Source organism: Myotis lucifugus, unplaced genomic scaffold (assembly GCF_000147115.1).
Source record: "Myotis lucifugus unplaced genomic scaffold, Myoluc2.0 scaffold_35, whole genome shotgun sequence".
Classification (NCBI taxonomy): Eukaryota; Metazoa; Chordata; class Mammalia; order Chiroptera; family Vespertilionidae; genus Myotis; species Myotis lucifugus.
In genome coordinates this window covers 1651615-1669819 of record NW_005871083.1, presented here as the reverse complement: position 1 = coordinate 1669819, position 18205 = coordinate 1651615, and the positions used below count along the sequence as shown (strand labels likewise).

Here is an 18205-nt window from a genome sequence, read left to right as displayed (position 1 = left end):
AGTCCAACCTTAGGACCTCACGGACCACCAGTGTCCATGGACCACTGGTTGGCGACCGCTGGCCTAGTCTATGGTATTTTGCTATAGCAGCACCACAGACTAGGATACGGCCCATTTCAGAGGAGGACACTGAGGCTGACCCCCCGGCTGGCCACCTCCGACCTGACTCACCCTGCACGCTGAGCGGCCTCCCGTCCCTCGACGAGTCATCTCCTTGCAGTGACCATTTCGCTTCTTGTCTTTACCTCTCTCCGTGGCTCCCTGAAGCAGCTGGGAGACTGTCATGAGGACAACCTGTCCTGGGGGTGGGGCAGCGGGAGGCCTTCCCCCACCATGGGCTGGGCCCCCCTTTCCAGCCTCAGGGAGCCCCCTGGAGGGAGGCCGGCAAAGTTGAGAAAGTGATGCCTCCCTTGGATCAATCAGCCAGGAGCAGCCACCCCTCCCACCCCCGGGGACGCGGGAGCACCCTGCAATCCTGGCTTGTTTCCCAGCGGATCTCCTCTGCCTGAGCATGGGGACACCGCAGGCCTAGCCCAGTGCCTGCTCACGGTGAGGGGGGCTTGAAGAAGGTCACACAGGTCTTGACACTCCTCCCACTGAGAGGCCGGGTCAGTGTCCCTGCCCTGGAACTTGGGAGCTCATGGCCACTTCCCCAGCGGAGTGCAGTGGAAATGCTGCCCCATGACCCCCGAGGCTTGGTCAGAAAAGGCCGTGCAGCCTCCCCCTTATCCTCTGGGACGCGCTCGGTGGGAAGCCAGCAGCCATACAGGAGTCCACACCCGGCCTGTCATGCAGAGGAGGCCATGTCCACCCCCGACGTGTCCTACAGAGGAGGCCGTGTCCGGTGCTCCAATCCCAGCCCAGCTGGCCTCCCGGAGGACGAACATCAGCTGCTGGCCACGCCCAGCCAGTCCATCTGAACACAACCACATGAGACCCCTGCTAGCAGAACCACCTCGCCGAACGCTTCCTGAATTCCTCCCCCAGAAAATCACAGGCAAAAGCGAATGGTGGTGGTTTTACACTATTCAACATTGGGCAATCTAGAACAGCTATTGAATAACCAATGAGTAGAGTAACTCAGAGTGTATCTAAGCAAGGAGACCGAGCACCCAGAGCTCCATCCCTAACCCCTACCAGGTCCTGATGGAGGACAGATTGGGCAGAGATAGGTGCAGGTGGAGGCCACAAAACACCAGACCCCTAGCAGGTGCTAGTTACCGGGGAGAAAGATGGTAAAGGCAAGGTCTCTCTCTGCCCTGAAGACCTCATGATCCCATCAAAGCCCTGAGCTGTACCTTCCATTAAAACCAAGCTCCTCGACACACAAACCCAGCTCCACCCTCTTTGCTCTTCCCTCGGCAAACATCCCCATGGAGCCTGTGTCCATAGCCCCATCCCCCTCCACCCCTTTGCCTGCTTCACTCCTCTCCTCAGTCCTCAGGTGTCACTTCCTTGGGGAAGCCTCTTGGATGCCTCGGACCAGGCCTAGTCCCTTTGTAATGTTCTCTCATAGAACCTAGGTTTTCTTCCGGTGGGGGGGGGGAGGGGGGTGGTGTAGGGGGGCGATGGGACGACTCATCCTCATCCGTAATTGCCCCACGTTCTCTGACTGGAGCTAAAAGCCCATAGGCCAGGAAGCCAGAGACCCAGTTTGGCTCCCGCTGTTCTGGGTGTAGGGAAAACCAGGGCAGGCATGATGTAACACTGAGCCCCCACGGCACCCTCAAACCATGCTGCTCCTTAAGCCTTCCCACCTATCCCAGTAGGTAACATTGTTGCTGATTTTGCAAGTGAGGAAACTGAGGCCCAGAGAGGTTAGCTAACTTTCCTAAAGCCACACAGCTGTGAGCAGAGGAGCAGGCCCTAACAGTGATGGCGAACCTATGACATGCGAATTCATTTTTTTGGTTGATTTTTTCTTTGTTAAATGGCATTTAAATATATAAAATAAATATCAAAAATATAAGTCTTTGTTTTACTATGGTTGCAAATATCAAAACATTTCTATATGTGACATGGCACCAGAGTTAAGTTAGAGTTTTTCAAAATGCTGACACGCCGAGCTCAAAAGGTTCTCCATCACTGCCCTAGGAGCATGGGCCACGGGTCGGCCTTCAGCTCTGCGCTGCTCTAGGGCAGCTTGATCGTGGCCTCCCCAGCACCTGGCAGGACTCCCTCTCACTCTGACTTTGGTTTCTGCCCTTTCCCCGCACCCTCCCCACCCCACACTCAGCTCCTCCAAACCCAACTGTCTGAGTCTGAAACTCCTCCGGCCTGATTCTGAGATCCCGCCGGGTCTGGCGTGCTGGAGGTCCAGGTTTCAAGCTCTAGGACAACCTCAGAAAGGATGTCACAGCCGAGCTAAGGAGGGTGTAGTCTTTCAGCTTCCCCGAAAAGAGGGGAGGCATCTGGCCACTCGGGAAATACCCACGTCCTGCTGTCCCACCATCTCAATCCCAGGGCCCCCCACGCCCCCACGAGCTTCAGCACAGGCACCAGGAGACCTAGATTCAAACCCCAGCTCTGCCTCTTTCTAGCTGGGTGGCCTCCGGGGAGTCACTTAGTCTCTTAAGTTGTTTGTTAAAAATTAAATAAGATTTTCAATGTGAATGTGTCTCGCCCTCAGTAGTTCCATAAATGCCTATTAAACCTGAAGATGACAATGGCCTCCTTTGATAGAAAGACACTTTATAAGAAAATCAGACAAATTGGTTTTTTGAAAAACAAAAAACAACATTTATTTCTGTAAACTGTTTGAGTGCAGATTTTCTTCACAACCCCAACACAGCACAGACTTCCTCCCCCCAAATGCAAGGAGCAGAGAAAAAGAAAAAGAACAATATAAAATGTGCTCATGAAGAACCAACCCAATCTCATCTTTCTCTGAAAAAAACACAAAAACATCATCCTTCGAACGTGTGGTGCGGGCTTGGGAATAAAACCACAGGTGTTCTGGTCCCCCGGGGCCGGGCCGCTGCGCACACAGCTGAGGTGGCAGAGAGGCCGCCCGGCCCGCGCTGTCCCTGCTGTCGGCAGAGGACCTTCCTGAAAGTGAAGAATCAGTTCCAGTTCTGCAGAAGTTCCTGTTCCGCACCCCGGGCCTCTCTCCCTAACGTCCTGGTCGCTTTGGGAGCCTCTGAAGTTAACCCTGAAAGACTCCTGTCTACTCTGGGCTCAGACCTCTGCCCCCACTCCCTGCCACAGCGAGGACTTCAGCCAAAAGGGTGGGGGCAGACCCTGTGGCAAAGCTAATGCCAGGCAACGTTTAAGGCAAATCTCCTCCCTCCTCCTTCGGTCTGAGTCAGGCCTGGGCTTTGTACCGCCGAGCCCCATCTCTGTAGCTTAGGCAACTCTGAATGAGGTGGGGGAGGGCCCGGGAGCACACTGAGGTCTGAGCCTGACACGTGGGTGGGTGCGTGTGCTGATGAAGGCCGCGTGGATGATGTGGCTCGGGCGCAGCTGCCTCCTCAGCGGGAAGCAGGCGGGCCAGCCAAGGAAAACCGGGGTGGCAGCACTGGCCCAGAAGCAACATGAGGTGGTGGCGGAGGAGGCCAGGCAGGCTAAGAGAAAGGGGTCACCACAGGAGGTGCCTCAGATCTGATGATGTGCATGATCTTGGCATCACAATGATTTTCTTCAGAACAAGAAAGAGAGGGATGAGAGAAAAGAAAAGAAAGATGTTCCATGAGCTTTGCGAGAGAGGACATAGCAGGACTCATGAGGGAAGCAGGGAAGGGGAGTGGGTTGCAGACAGGGTGGCGGGTGTTGCCTCTCATTGCATCTCCTCTCCCTGGTGGGCTGGTGGGCTGGTAGCAGAGGCCGCGGTCCCCTCCCCTGGAGAGCAGGCAAATGACTTTGGCAAGGGGCAGGGGGAGGGCTGGATTACTCCGTCTGGGCGTCATAATTGGCTCCCCCGGCCTTCTTGAGCTCGCTCTTGATGAAATCTTCCTCCAGCTCCTTCCGATCACTGATCACAAACTCTTTAGCGAAATTCTGCAAGAACAAAATAAGAGTTCCCCGTAAGAAGGGTCAAGATCTACTACTAAGCATTGCTCAGGCAATATACCAGGAAGTCTTTGCACCTAAAATAGTAAGAAATGATAAAAATAAATGGTTTGGCAGAAAATAAACCACACACATGACTAGAGATAAGAAAATGGGTAAAGTCAAGTTACTGTGCAGTCCCAAGACCATGGAGATGGGCCCAGGTCAGATGTGGGTTTGAATTCTGGCTCCGTCATTTTCTGGCTCTTTACCTTGGACAAGTTCCTTCAACACTCTGTGCCTCGGTTGCCTCATCTGTGAAAAATCATTGCTCAGACCTCCTGGGCTGTGATCAGCCCAAGAGAATAATAGGAGATGAGGCTGGAAAGGCAGGCTGTTGTGCTGGTAAATGTTTAATACTAGGAGAGAAGGGTAGGGCTGATTTGTAGCTTTTGCCCATTTCCATCGTGTAAATATTCCTACGGTGGTTGATTTCAAGCTACCAACGTGACATCACTGTACATGGAGCTGGGAGGAGACACATGATTGGCTCTCATGAGCTGGTATAAGCTAGCTTCAGGCGTCCCTGGTCATAACGGTGCAGGGCGTCTGGTCCCAGGTCCGAGTGATCAGCCCAGGCACTGAACGCACAAAGTATGTTACTTGAGGGCAGGGGGCTTGCCTGCATTCATTTAATGAATACCATGCCATGTGATAAGCTACAGTGATAAGCTACATGCAGGTCACTGTGTCCTCTTAGGGTGCACAAGTTTCGACCACCAAAACCCACAGGCCTAGCACATATGAGGTACTCTGTAAATACTAGTGGCATCAATGAGTGAAGCCGGTGACCTGGCTTATCAGATAACTCTGAGCCAGGAGGAATCAATAGTTATTTTACTATGTGGATCATAAGATTTCAATAAACAAAACAATCTCAGGATGGTGACAGACACAGAAAATTTTACCTAAATATAAATAACAAGTCTGAAGGTCAAAAGGTCAACCACAAAAAAAATTCTACAAGGAAATAACGTAAACAATGACCACCATTTATTATGCACCTATGTGTACCAGATGCTGCCACACATTGGCAAACTTAATTCTTTTTAAAAAAAATTTTAAAATATATCATTTTACTAGTATTTATCTCAGAGAGGAAGGGAGAAGGAGAGAGAGAGAGATAGAAACATCAGTGAGAGAGAATCATTGATCAGCTGCCTCCTGCATGCCCCCTACTGGGGATAGAGCCCACAACCAAGGCACATGCCCTTGACCGGAATCGAACCTGGGACCCTTCAGTCCGCAGGCTGATGCTCTATCCACTGAGCCAACCCGGCTAGGGCGGCAAACTTAATTCTTAAAACCCTTTAATATGACCCAACAATTCCACTCCTGGAGATCTACCCAAGAAAAATGAAAGCATATGTCCACACAAACACTTAGACATGAATATTCCTAGCAGCATTATTCAAAACAGCCAGAAAGTGGAAGCAATTCAAATGTCCATCAACAGATGAATGGATAAGCAAAACATGACCTATCCACACAATGGAATATTATCATTCAGCCAAAGAAAGGACCGAAGTACTGGTCCATCCTACAACGTAAGTGAACTTCAAAACCATATGCTAAATGAAAGAAGCCAGACATGAAAGACCAGATGTTATAGAATTCCATTTATATAAAATGTCCATAAAAGGCAAATCCAGAGACAAAAAGTGGATGAGTGGCTGCCAGGGGCTGGACAGGGAACAGGGAGTGACTGCTAATGGGTCTGAGGTTTTGGAGGGGTGGGGGGACGATGACAATGTTTGGGGACCAGATAGAGGTGGTGGTTGCACAACACTGTGAATGTACTAAATGCCACTGAATGATATGTTTTAAAGTGATTAATTTTACTTCAATTAAAAGAATACACGAATGCAAAAATAAGTCACCACACCTCCAAGAAGAATGGCTAAACCAGGCGAGCACTCAAGGTCAAGTTTTACAGTATCAACACAAACTGTTTGCCAGGTCAAGCCACTGAGAATATGAACAGGGAGGGAGAAGGGGGAGGTTAATATTTATCAAGCAACTAGTATGTGCCAGGCACTGCCTCACACATTTTCTCACTTATGGTGAGACCAGCAAGTTGGGCTTGGAGAGATTGTGTAACTATCTCAGGATGACTAAATATCCTCTCTATTCCCTACTGTGCTGCTCGGGGTCTGGGTATGTCATCAGCATGAGTGAACACATGAGCTGGATGTAGGAGCCAGAAAGGGGAACTGAGAATGAATGTGTTTCTCAACCCTGAGCCCCAGCGGCGTGGGGGAGGGGCAGAGGGCAGGCCCAGGAGAAGGAAGCCAGCAGCTCACGGTGCCTGTAGAAGGAAGTTCAAAGTCTGGCAGCTCGGTGATAGCTATATATGGCAATCTAAAGCAACGCCAACACTCCTGCTTGTGTCTGTTAGCCATTACAAGATTCAGGTTCAAGAGAAGTTTGTTTGATAAGGGCTAAGAAATCTACAGAGAACACAGCCCAACCTAAAGCCACAAGTATATGGGAAATCAAATTATGGCCAAAATAAGGAACAAAACAGGATAACAGAATCTAATAAAAACATAACAATAAATGTAAATGAACAAAATTACCCAGTAACAAAGGCTGTCTCAAGCTACAAAAAAAAGCCACCCCAAACCCTATGCTACATATCAGAGACGTGTTTAAAATCAAAAGATTAGCAAAAACTTATTTTATCAAACAAAAGTGCATAGAAAAGCAACCTCATGCACCCCCACTATGGGGACCAGCACCCGAAGGGCAGGCAGGAGGTGGTCCCCGTAGGCCTCACAGGACTCCCCCCAATACACACAGATGCTCACGCACCCCCAGAGACCTCAAAGGGGAGACAGTTCTTCCCTTCGGGATGTGGACTCTGTGAAAAGTCCCTGAAAGGTCTGAGTCGACCTAAACCCAACTCAAAAAGACCCTCTCCCCGCTCCAATTCCAGCAGAACGCGCACTCGGACTTGGCAAGGGAGACCCGGCAGCCCAGGCGTGGGCTTCACTGCGGGCTTTAAAACGAGCACAGTGGGCGCTGTGGGCAGCCAGACCCCGACCTGGAGGCAAGGCCGAGACCGGAAGGAGCCTGCAAGGACTTAACCACGTGGAAAACCACAAGGACACATCTGCTTAGAGCACGGCCACCCCACCGCCCTCACACCTCACACTGTGTCCCTGTCCCCGGCACTCTCCCAGGGCCACCAAATGGCTGCTGGGCAGATGCGGAGGCCCTGCTCCGGGAGGCAGTTCCCTACTAGGAAGGGGACTGTCAGGTCCCGGGACAACACTAACACAGAGGGAATTTCAAATTTTCCAGTGGCCCCTTTGAGAAAAGCGAGAGAGAAATAGATGGCATTAACTGCACTAGCGTTTTAGCTAACCCTGTATATTCACAGTGTTGCTATGTTAACATGTGCTCCATGTACAAAGGCAGTAACCAGGTGGGCTACATTCTTTCCCCCACGCTGTCTCACAAGGCTGGTGGTACTGGACACGTGCGGCCCATGGCGACAAGCCAACTCTCAAGTGCTCAGCAGCCACAGGTGGCCGGTGACAGTGCAGGTCTCGACAGAACAGAAGAGCCTGGAAGAACATTAACCCTAAAGCTCTGGAGCTGACTGAGTGGGCGCGGACGGGCCCCCCGGGGGCTGGAAATGTTCCAGGTCTAGACCTGGGTGGTGGTTTCACGGGGATGCACAAAAATTCAAAACTTGAAAATTCAAAAATTCAGCAATCTGTACGCCTGAGATTTGTGCGTTTTCCTCTCTATGTAGGTTATACCTTGTTTAACAAAAAGAAAGGGGAGGGGATGGGGCCGAAAGAGCCTCTGAAACCCTGACATGCACCCCCTCATTTGCTAGAGAAGCAACGGGGACACAGAGGTGCATCAGTTCCCCCCAGGGCACACGGCAGCCTCTGGGCGGGACCCAGGTCCTGGCCTTGGTCTCTCTCGGGTCCTCTCTCCCCTGCAACCCACTTCCTGGGCTGCTCCAGACTGTCCTGCCCTCCGCAGCAGCACGTCAAAGCTGTCTAAACCCTCTGTCAGACACTCTCAGCAACATGTGCCTGTCTGGGGACACTGTCCCCTGTGGTTCTAGAAAGATCTCTGTCATGTCCAGGAATGCTGCCCCTGGCTCACAGCTCCCAGGCACCGGGGTCTCTCCCTTTTCTGCCACAGCAGGACCTGTCAAAGAATCCCCATCCAGCTCAATAGGACTCCAAGGTGGTTTGGAAACGCACCATCTTCAGAACACATTTTGTTCCTCAAGTGCACCTGTGCTGCGCTTCAAAGACGTGAGACAGCTGTCAGTCTGCTTCTGAGGAAGGCAGCTCTAGAGAAGACTGGGGTTAGGAACCGGGATCTACACATAGTCAAGAATCTATTTGCAAAGCTGGTTCAAAAAGTGCATCAATATTCTCCTACCCTGTTTTAAATCATCTCTTTATTTATTGTTGTTAATTCTCACCTGAGGATATTTTTCCATTGATTTTTTAGAGAGAATGGAAGCTGGGGGAGGGGGGGAGACAGAGAGAGAAACATCAATGTGAGAGAAACACATCAATTGGTTGCTTCCTGCCCGCCCCCCGACTGGGGCTTGGGATCGAGTCTGAAACCGAGGTACGTGCTCTTGACCGGAACTGAACCCTCGACCCTTCAGTCCGCAGGCCGATGGGGAATCCTCAGAATAACCAAGAAGTGACACTGCCATCACCTTGCCCTGCAGAGAGAAGATGGCAATCCAGCTGCACACCCCAAAGCTGGGCACAGGGTGAAGCATGGAAGGACAGGGAGGAGGCCTGCTGGGCAGAACTGTCAGGCCTTCTTCCTGGAACTTAGGTCTACGGTGCATGGCTAACCCTATGCAGAGAATGTGGGGGAAGGTCTAGGAAGAAAAATGAGCGGGGAGTTGTGGGCAGGTAAGTCTGTGATTTCAGCAATGCACATTTCTACAAAGCAGGGCCAGGTAGGAGACGCGACCTTCACTGTATCCAAAGGCAATGTGAGCTTATGCACGTCATCCTTACTGAACACCTATTACACGTCAGATACTCTTTCAAGCCCTGGGAAGTCAAAATTCAGGTACTTAGGGGGTATCTCTGAGAGCAGAAGAGAACCAGGGGGCTCTTAAAACGCCTGGAAGGAAGCAGCCAATGGCTCTGGGCCCTGGTTTCCATCTCCGTGAATGAAGAGGGCTGGACAACAGGTTTTCCCGGCCCTTTTCCCACCAGTCATCCATGGATTTGCACCAAGATCATGTGGGACAAAGCTCCAATTTGGACACCAGAATCCAAGGAGCAATGGAGAAAACCGGCACAGAAAAGTCAACTTTGGGATCAGAGTTTGGCTTTCATAAAGAGGAAGCTGTGTGCTAGCTGCAGGCCCGTCCCAAACGCTTGCAAAATAGTGCGGGGGATAGAATCTCTTCTCCCACTTGTGAGAGATGGAGCAAGGGGTGGACGAGACACACGCTGACCACAATAATGTATCTCTTCCCCGAGTGGGCAAAGATGAATTATAAACAATGACCGTGGCGTGCTGAGGAACAGCAGGCGGTCTCCAGCAGCTGGAACACGGATGAGCGGATGAAAGTGCACAGCACCAAACCTGCTGGGCACTCAGCTGCCAACCCCTCCTGGGCCTCCTACACTTCCCTCCTACAACCTCTCAAAAGTGCTTCAAAGACCAAGGTTTCAAAAATCCTTCCAGAGAGGTGTAATTTACTCAGAAAGAACAGGTTCTTACAAAAGGCATGAGTCATCACAGAAAAGCGAAAAACAAGCATCAAGATGGAGTGGTCTCGTGTCTGACAGATTCAGTAACAAAGGCATCTGTGACACCATCACAGTTCAGGAATGACGAGGCCCAACTTCAAGGAGAGAACAAAGGACAAGAGAGAGGCACGCGCCACATTTCTGATGGACACCGGATAGCCGTCCAATGCAGAGGGAGGACAGGAAGCATGGCATCCTGAAGGATGCTCCGGATAGGTTTGGGCCCACAGCGTATAGGGGCAGCCGTCCATATGCCTCGAATCCTCACCCCTGCAGGGCCACCCACCTCTTCAGCATTTGGGGGACTTGGAATCTGACCCCGGCTTTCCTGACCACTGACTTTTACAGAAGCCCTGACTCCACTCTGCCTGATTCTGAGTATGGCTCCATCTACATCAGGGATGGCAAGAAAGTGAGGAACACACTCAACTCTCTCCTCCATATCTATGGCAGACATCACAAATCAATCCTGCACTTTTCCCACTGAGATTAGACTTAACCTCAGAATCCTTCTTAACCCAGAGCTCCAACGAGCCCCTGCGTTTAATCAGCTGACAAGCAAGATTAAATCCAGGTTTAGTCCTTTAATTTCTGCCCGGTCAAAATTGTACCTAGCAATTCTTGTTCCTCAGCCATACTCACTTTGGGGAAGTTTTCCCAAAAAAATCATTCAACAATTTTAAAAAAAAATACAACTCATACTCACAGATGTTCACTGTCGGTAAATACCAGACTGTTTTCACTTTCATCAAAAATTGAATAAATAAGTTAATAGTACCCACACTGAACACTTTATATACATCAGACACTTATTATATACAGTATCTTGTTTAGTTTTTACAATTCTTTGAGTTAGATATTATCATCCCAAATTTTCAGCGAGCTTGGTAAAAAGAACTTTGGAGCAGAGCTGGCTGCAGGGCTGTGAGTGCCCACACCCCACGTTAAAGAGGTCACCAATTCCCCACCATCGGGCTTCCGATTCAACACCCCCCTTGGCCTCAGGACTCGTCCCTCCGAACCTTGATTTCCTCTGTACATTGGAGGTAGCAGCAGCACGTGGCTCGTGACAACAAGCCTGGCCCTCCACACACGACACCTGCTCCACCTCGGAGGGCTCTGTGTTTGTCATCCGGTGGTTTGTGTTTTAAATATATGGCACGAGCACCAGAGCGCCCCATTGCCTGAGCTCAGGCCCAGGTGACATGCACCAACAGGAAAGGCCCTTTCTGGTTCTGTGGAGAATAAGGGCCTTTCCATGAACCACGGGTTTGAAGGCGCATAAACACAAAGAGCTGAAACCCTCGGGAGAGCAGTGAGGCGTCTATGGATGGTCCCCAAGTGCTGGGCGACAACTGATGTTTTGCAGGGGGGAGCAGCAGCCCGTAAATCTAATTAAATGGAGGCATGAAGATTCTCCCAGCTCACCAACCAGGCTCACCTCTGCTTGCTATTGAGACAAAAGGAGATCCTCTGGAAATTCCAATCAACCCCACGTCCCTCCCTGAATGGAACCGGCTCCCACAATTTAATTCAGCCCCAAGGGCATTTATTGAAGATGTACTAGCCCTCTATCCTCGGAATACACAGTCTAGAGCCTATATGAAGAGATCCATTTATTCGTGTGTGTGTGTGTGTGTGTTGTTGTTGTTGTTGTTGTTGTTGTTGTTGTTGTTTTTAGCCCCTGCTGTGTGTTTAGTACATAATAAAGTGGCCATAGTGCCTGCCCTCAAGATTACGTTCTAAAGACATTTATTTATAATTTACAATTCGTGGAATCTGGATAAAAAAGTAATTAATTCTGATTGAGGCTGGTAGAATGGGGTCAAGAATTGAGGTTTTGAAGGATGAATAGGAGTTCACCCGTTACCAAAATGGAGAAACTCTTTTCACAGGGATTGCTTTTCTTCAGTCCTTCCAACAGCTCTGTGAAAATTTACATTCTCTTTTGCATAAGTGAGAACAGATTCTAGAGGTAAAGTTACTTGCCCAAGGTCCTCAAGCTAACAGTTGATGGAGCTGGAATATCAACCTGGGCATCACTCCCCCTACGCCCATTAACTTTTCTATTTGACACAGCAGCATTAAAAAAAAAACAAACCCAAAAAACAAAGCAAAACACTGAGCTACTTTAAAAAGGCTCAACCATCAAGAAAAACTGAGAAGCAGGAAATTTAAAAATAAATATAAAAGGTTTGTTTCCTGCAGAACTTCTCAGAGCCTCTCGTGTGCCATGTGAGTCTACAAAAGCAGAGTTTCCGACATGCATGTGGCCTCAGAACATTTTACTTGGTGCGGGAGGACTTGAGGAAACGTGTAATAAGGTGAGATGATCATGTTGGGGCTTTGGAACCAGACAGTCTGGGCTCCAGGCAGAGCCCCACCATGTCCAAGCGCTGGGACCTGGAGCAAGTGACTCCACTCTCCCAGGCCCCAGGCTCCTCATCTGTGAAATGGGGATAATGACAGAACCGGCCTGGTTGTGAAGAATAAATGATTTAATACGTGGAAAGTCCTTAAAAGTGTCAGGCACAGCATAGGGACACAACTATTGATATTAATATTATTACCACACTGGCACACAAAAGTGACCCTACCGGAGGAGTGTTGGGTGCATCTGGCCCTGGGGGGTGGGCCGAGGTCTGGAATTTAAGCCGACCCTGCTCCTGGGGTGTAGACGTCATCAGAAGACACGCTAAACTGATCACTGCACCCCATCACTGAAATGCCCATCCTCCTGCCTCCACTGCTTCTTAGAGGAAATACTCTGCTCTTCTCTTTCCCCAACACTGAAAGCTGACACAGGCCCTCCAGCTACTTGGACATTCATATAATGTTAAAAAAAAAAAAAAAACACATAAAAAGATCATGCGAATAAAGCCATCCTGCAGGGCGTCATGGCTGGCTCCCAATCAAGACGGCCGGGCCTGGCGCAGGCAGGTCTTGAACAGTGGCCACTGCACTGTCCCCGTAACCCCGCAGAGGTGCAGGACGATGCGGCGGGCGACTGTCCTCGGCACCAGCCTGGCCCTTCTGTGCGGATGACAGTGGTAGGAGCAGCCATATGTGTGTCTGTTCGCCACGTTCCCAGGACTCGAGTCACCATCGCCCAGCCCGACTGGCCCGACAGCCTCTAATTCTGTCCTGTTTTCCCCCAGCCACTGACATGGCTCAGTTTCTAGGCCTGGCTCTGGATACAGACTAAAGATATCAATTTATCTACATCAATTTACATTCTCTCCATTTCACACAGAGCATAAGGATGTGGGCATAGAGCTTCTATTACAATAAAAACCAATCCACTTATTCTTCGTGTGGAAATCATGGCAAAAGGCAGCTGGGAAAGTGATCCAGTCCCCAAAACATGGGATCCAGAATAGCTCAGAGGACATCTGGTCCAAGTCCCCATTAAACAAAGGGAAAAACATACACACCAGCCAGGATCAGCATGATTTTAGTAACTGCCAAAATTGTTATGCCAGCAAAATTGACCCTCTGTGACTTAAATGGCTATATTTGCAACCATAGTATAAATGTGAGGTTTTATAATAGCTTCAGGTAATAAACCCTTTTAAATGCACAGGGGGAAATGCAAAAGGTAATGGTCAAAACATTATATGGCACCTGCGGTTCAAAACGCATCCCAGCTCCCCCTGGAGCGGACATCTGTGCTTTTCATCTACATACCAGCATCCTTTTAACTGGAATCAGGCCAGAGCTGCCAATCACGAAGCCCCACCTCCCTGCCCCACAGGATGTGCATGTGACCTAAGGTGGGCCAATCAGGGCTATATGAAATGATTGACACTGGGGAACGAGGGCTCTCTCTTCCCCTGGGCTCAAGACCCAGAAGAACCATCATGCCTGGACCATTTCTCCTGCTGTACAGAGGCCACCTGAGGCCAACCCAGAGAAAAGAGAGAAGAAAGGAAAATACTGCCTCAGCCCCAGATCCAGCCACACCTAAAGCCAGCAGCCCCTGCACTCCCCAGGCCACAGAGCCAGACTTTCCCTTTTTGCTGCAATGTGAGTGAGTCTGCCAACAAAATAATTAGAACCAATACTCCCAACTGAAGGTTCCCACCCAAAAAATCATATTTCCCCAAATCACCCTCATTCACTGGCCCACTTAACCAAACTGAGAAGAGTTCTAAATTAAAAGGAACTCAGCCGCCCTAACAGGTTTGGCTCAGTGGATAGAGCGTCAGCCTGAGGACTGAAGGGTCCCAGGTTCAAGTCTGTTCAAGGGCATGTACCTTGGTTGCAGGCATATCCCCAGTAGGGGGTGTGCAGGAGGCAGCTGATTGATGTTTCTCTCTCATCGATGTTTCTAACTCTCTATCTCTCTCCCTTCCTCTCTGTAAAAAATCAATAAAATATATTAAAAAACTAATGATAAATAAATAAATAAATGGAACTCCGCCAAAGGCTAACGGGTACAGAGCTTGCTGTGGGGGTGATAAAAAGTTCTGGAGCTAGACAATGGTGATGATTGCACAACACTGCAAATGTACTTAATGCCACTGAATTGTATGCTTCAAAATGGCTAAAATTATCCATTTTGTGTTGTTGTATTTTATCAAGACAATCTGCAAGATTCAAAGCACTGCCCTCCTGGACGTATCCTGGCGAACGTTCTCTCCCTGCTTGCTCCCTTTTCTCCTGGCCACCCGGCTGGCCGACGAGGAGAGCTAAGTGTGGACGGCAGAGTTCAGCAGGAGACGTGGGCCATGGAACATGCATTCCATTGCATTTTTCATTCTGCTGCCCTAAAGGAGACTCCCCGCCCCCGAAAGATGGTTAACCATTAAGACCACTTACTGAGCATTTACTATGTCCCAGGCCTGGTGCTAACCCTTTCAGAAGGTCATCTGACAACCCGGACCTTTTAAAAATGATCATCATGCCTGTTAGTTCTGGAACCCCGCCTCCTGAAAATGTATCCCAAGGAAACAATTCACTGGGAGAGAGGAGGAAGCTGTGTGTATTAAAATGTTGGCTGAAACATTCCTTATAAAAATAAAAATGGGAAGCAACTCAAGAGGCCAACAACAGGGGAACACTTAGTACATCACAGTGCACTTGTGAAAGGGGCAGCCAGCCACCATTAGAGGCTCTGCAGTCGCATAATTTATGCAATTATGTTAAGTAAAAAAAAAAAAAAGAAGCCAACTAGAGCGTGATTTGCAGGCTGTGACTGCATCAATGCACAGAGGTGGGGAGCTCGCCCACACAGCTGGTAGGGAAGATGGAAAAATAGGCCGAGATAATGGAATGATAGGAATTTTTGTCTTTCTTACTATTTTTTAAATAAAAGCCTTATTTTGGGACAATTTTCTATTTACAGAAGAGTGGCAAGAGACTGTACCGAGAGTTCTCATATACCCTGCACCCCAATCTCACAATTGTTAGCATCTTGTGTTACTGTATGCTCCTCACAACCAAGAAGCCAGAATTGGAACATTTCTGTAACGAAACTCCAGACTTCACCCCATTTCCCCAGGTTTTCTGTACCAGGAGCCAACCCAGGATACCACGTGGCATGCAGCCTATTTGTGTGTGTGTTTTGTTTTGTTTTACAATCAATGGCTTGGGGTATATTCACAGATGTACAACCATCCCCACAGTCAATTTTAGAATCTTTTCATCATCTGAAAAAGAAACCCCTGAGAAATCATTTTGCAAAATGGAGAACCCTTTGGTAAGGAGAGCTCTCTCTCAAGTCAGCTCCCTTCCCTTCATTTTTCTTTCTGGAATTCAGAGTTTCTTTTCTCAGCATGACGCCACGCCCTAGCTCCAACCTTGGAAGTTTCCAATACTGTCAATTTTCATTATGTCCAGAATGGAAAGAAACTTTACAATAGAGAGCTCTACAAGCAGAACTGCTCAGAAGCCCGGAGACAAAGCCAAGGGCACACCTGCCTGTCCCCACTTCCTTTCAGTCAAGTAGGGACTTGGGAATAAGTCGGCCCTGGCCAGTGCCCAGCTACCCAGTCTAGGAGTCTGTGCCATTGCTGATAGAACCTTTGTCATTCTATAGCCACCAAAATTATCATAAAGCCCCCGCTGGCCCTCATAATGACATGTATTCATTCAAAAAGTGTTATTGAGTACCTACTGTGTGCCACGCACTGTTCAGAGAGGGCACGCATGACTTCTCACCTTGGGTCCTCATGGCCCCCACAGGAAGTCAACCAGGCTCAGTCATGATCCAAACGGGTAGTGGCCGCCACTTCAGCCATCCCTCCAGCCCCTTCTCCACCAGCCATCTGCCCCAACCTCAAAGGTGAACTGCCAGCCGCCATGCTGCCAGTGGGTGATAGGGTCACAGATGCAGTTACCTGCCTCCTAGCCCGCACCCTGGGAACAATGGTAGCATTTCCCAGGGGTTCAGAGACAAAGCACAGCTTGCTGAAGTCCCAGCTAAGTCACAGACCCGGGGCCAAACCTGCCCTCTCTGTCCCTGCTGGGTGTGACCCCCAGATCCGGAAGGAACACAAGGCCAATTACCTGCACGACCTCCTTCACCAGGGTCTTGTCTGTGCCGGTTTTGGCTCGCTGCAGCCCGCTGACGTTCTCGCCAATCCACGTGATGAGGGCGAACTTGGACCTCTTGCTCATGGCGTCCCCGGTGGTGAAGCGCACAAAGGCGAACAATCGGATGTCATCTGTGACCAACAGCAACAAGAGGGCACAGGGCTCAGTTAAAACACCCCAAAAACACATCTCCGAGGAGGGGCTATAAGTCACAAGTGCACCCCGATTGATGCGAGGGGGCCCAACACTGACCTTGGCCAACATTGTCGTTTGATCCTGACAACAGCACCCAGGCTTTGATGCCCATTTCACAGACGGGAAATGGAGGCTCAGAGGGGTCACCTGACACTCCCAAGGCCGCAGAGGCCATTGGAAGCCACGTTGGATGGGAACCCAGCCTCTCTGGCAGCTACACCTGCAACCCTCCCATCCCTCATACTGACTGTATGAGCTTTGACTAAGCTCAAGCTCTGGATCTCACTCAGGGAGAAGTTCCTCAACCCTTCTTATCCCCAGCCTTTGACTAGGAATGGGAGAGCCACATGGAGATGAGAACCGGGCTGGGGGAGGGTTGGCCTGGGATACAGCCCTGGGCCCTCTGGCCATGTCTAGCTTATGGCTGGACAAGTAGGCAATTAAGAATTCTTAATATTCTCAAGAAAAAGAAGAAGAATTATTAATATTCTTCCATTAGCTGTGTTCTGCTTATTGCAGCTTATATACTCATTTCTATAAAATGACTATCGGGGCTACTTTGTTCCATTGATCTACATTTCCATTTCATTTCATTACCACACTTTTCTCATTATCGTCACTTTAGAATCTCTTCCAGCCCACCATGCTAAGTTCCCCAGCCACCACTCTCGGCATTACCAAAGTATTCTCAAGTTTTTAGAGTCCCGTGTGGTGTGTATGCGTGTGTGTGCATGTGTGTGTGCGCATGCCCCACTAGGATAGACTAGAATCGCTCCACCTCGGCGCTCCTGGCACTCAGGGCTGATCACTCTATGGTGGGCACCCTGGGCACTGTAGGATGTTGAGCAGCACCCTGGCCTCCACCCACTAGAAGCCAGTATCACCCCTCCCCAGCCCGTTATGACACCAAACACAGGTCCAAATGTTGCCCAATGAATTTCTAGATACAGTTTATGTCCCCACTTAATCGGATCCTTTGTGTTTTCCACTGAAATTCGGTGCATTTCATTGAGAAATCACATATTCTTGCTCTGCTTAATCCCTAAATAGTTCATATTTTAACTGTACTGATCAGTGAGGTCTCATTATGGTCCCTACCTGGCCAAGGCTGGCACATGGGATGCTATTGGTTTGGGTTATTCATCTGTACCAGCCGCTCTGCTCAGCACTGATGCTCTTCATGGCTCTTAGTTGTTAGCTTTAGGATCTCTCAGGGACCCACTGACAGTGCCGAGCTGTGCTTCTCCAGCATCCGTGTACATTCGAATCGTGGGGGTCCCGCTAAAACAGATTCTGATTCAGCAGATCTAGGTGGGGCTCTGGGGTCTGCATTTCTAACGAGCCCAGGTAATGCTGATGCATTAGAGGTATTTGTCTTTAAATCAAGGTGCCTTTCTTCCTATAATCTTTCTGAGTGTCTCCTTGCGGAATCCCACACAATGTACAGGTTTATACTGAGATACTGAGACCATCAGCCCGCTGAGAGTCATGGAGACACAGTGTGGAGCTGATCAAGTTCATTGCCTGGTTACTGCCTCAGAGCCCAGCACTGTCAGACAACAACTCCACCGTCTCATAGGAACCCATCTGTCCCAGGGAAGCTAAGAAACAGTTCTCAGCAGTCCAGACTCCTGACGCAGCCTCTACAGTCCAGGCCACAACGC

At 49.6% G+C, this 18205-nt stretch overlaps 1 protein-coding gene across 1 annotated transcript in view; it reads right to left on the bottom strand.

The window, feature by feature from the left end:
• Positions 1–2715: 2715 nt before the first annotated feature.
• The window catches only part of COTL1 (coactosin like F-actin binding protein 1), a 39227-nt gene continuing 23737 nt past the window's right edge, over positions 2716–18205 (bottom strand). The window contains exons 3-4 of the mRNA XM_006087020.3: positions 16320–16477; positions 2716–3996 (exon numbers count right to left, since the gene is read on the bottom strand). Coding sequence (XP_006087082.1) covers positions 3886–3996; positions 16320–16477 — 269 coding nt within the window. The 3' untranslated portion in view covers positions 2716–3885. The remainder of the gene's footprint in view (positions 3997–16319; positions 16478–18205) is intronic.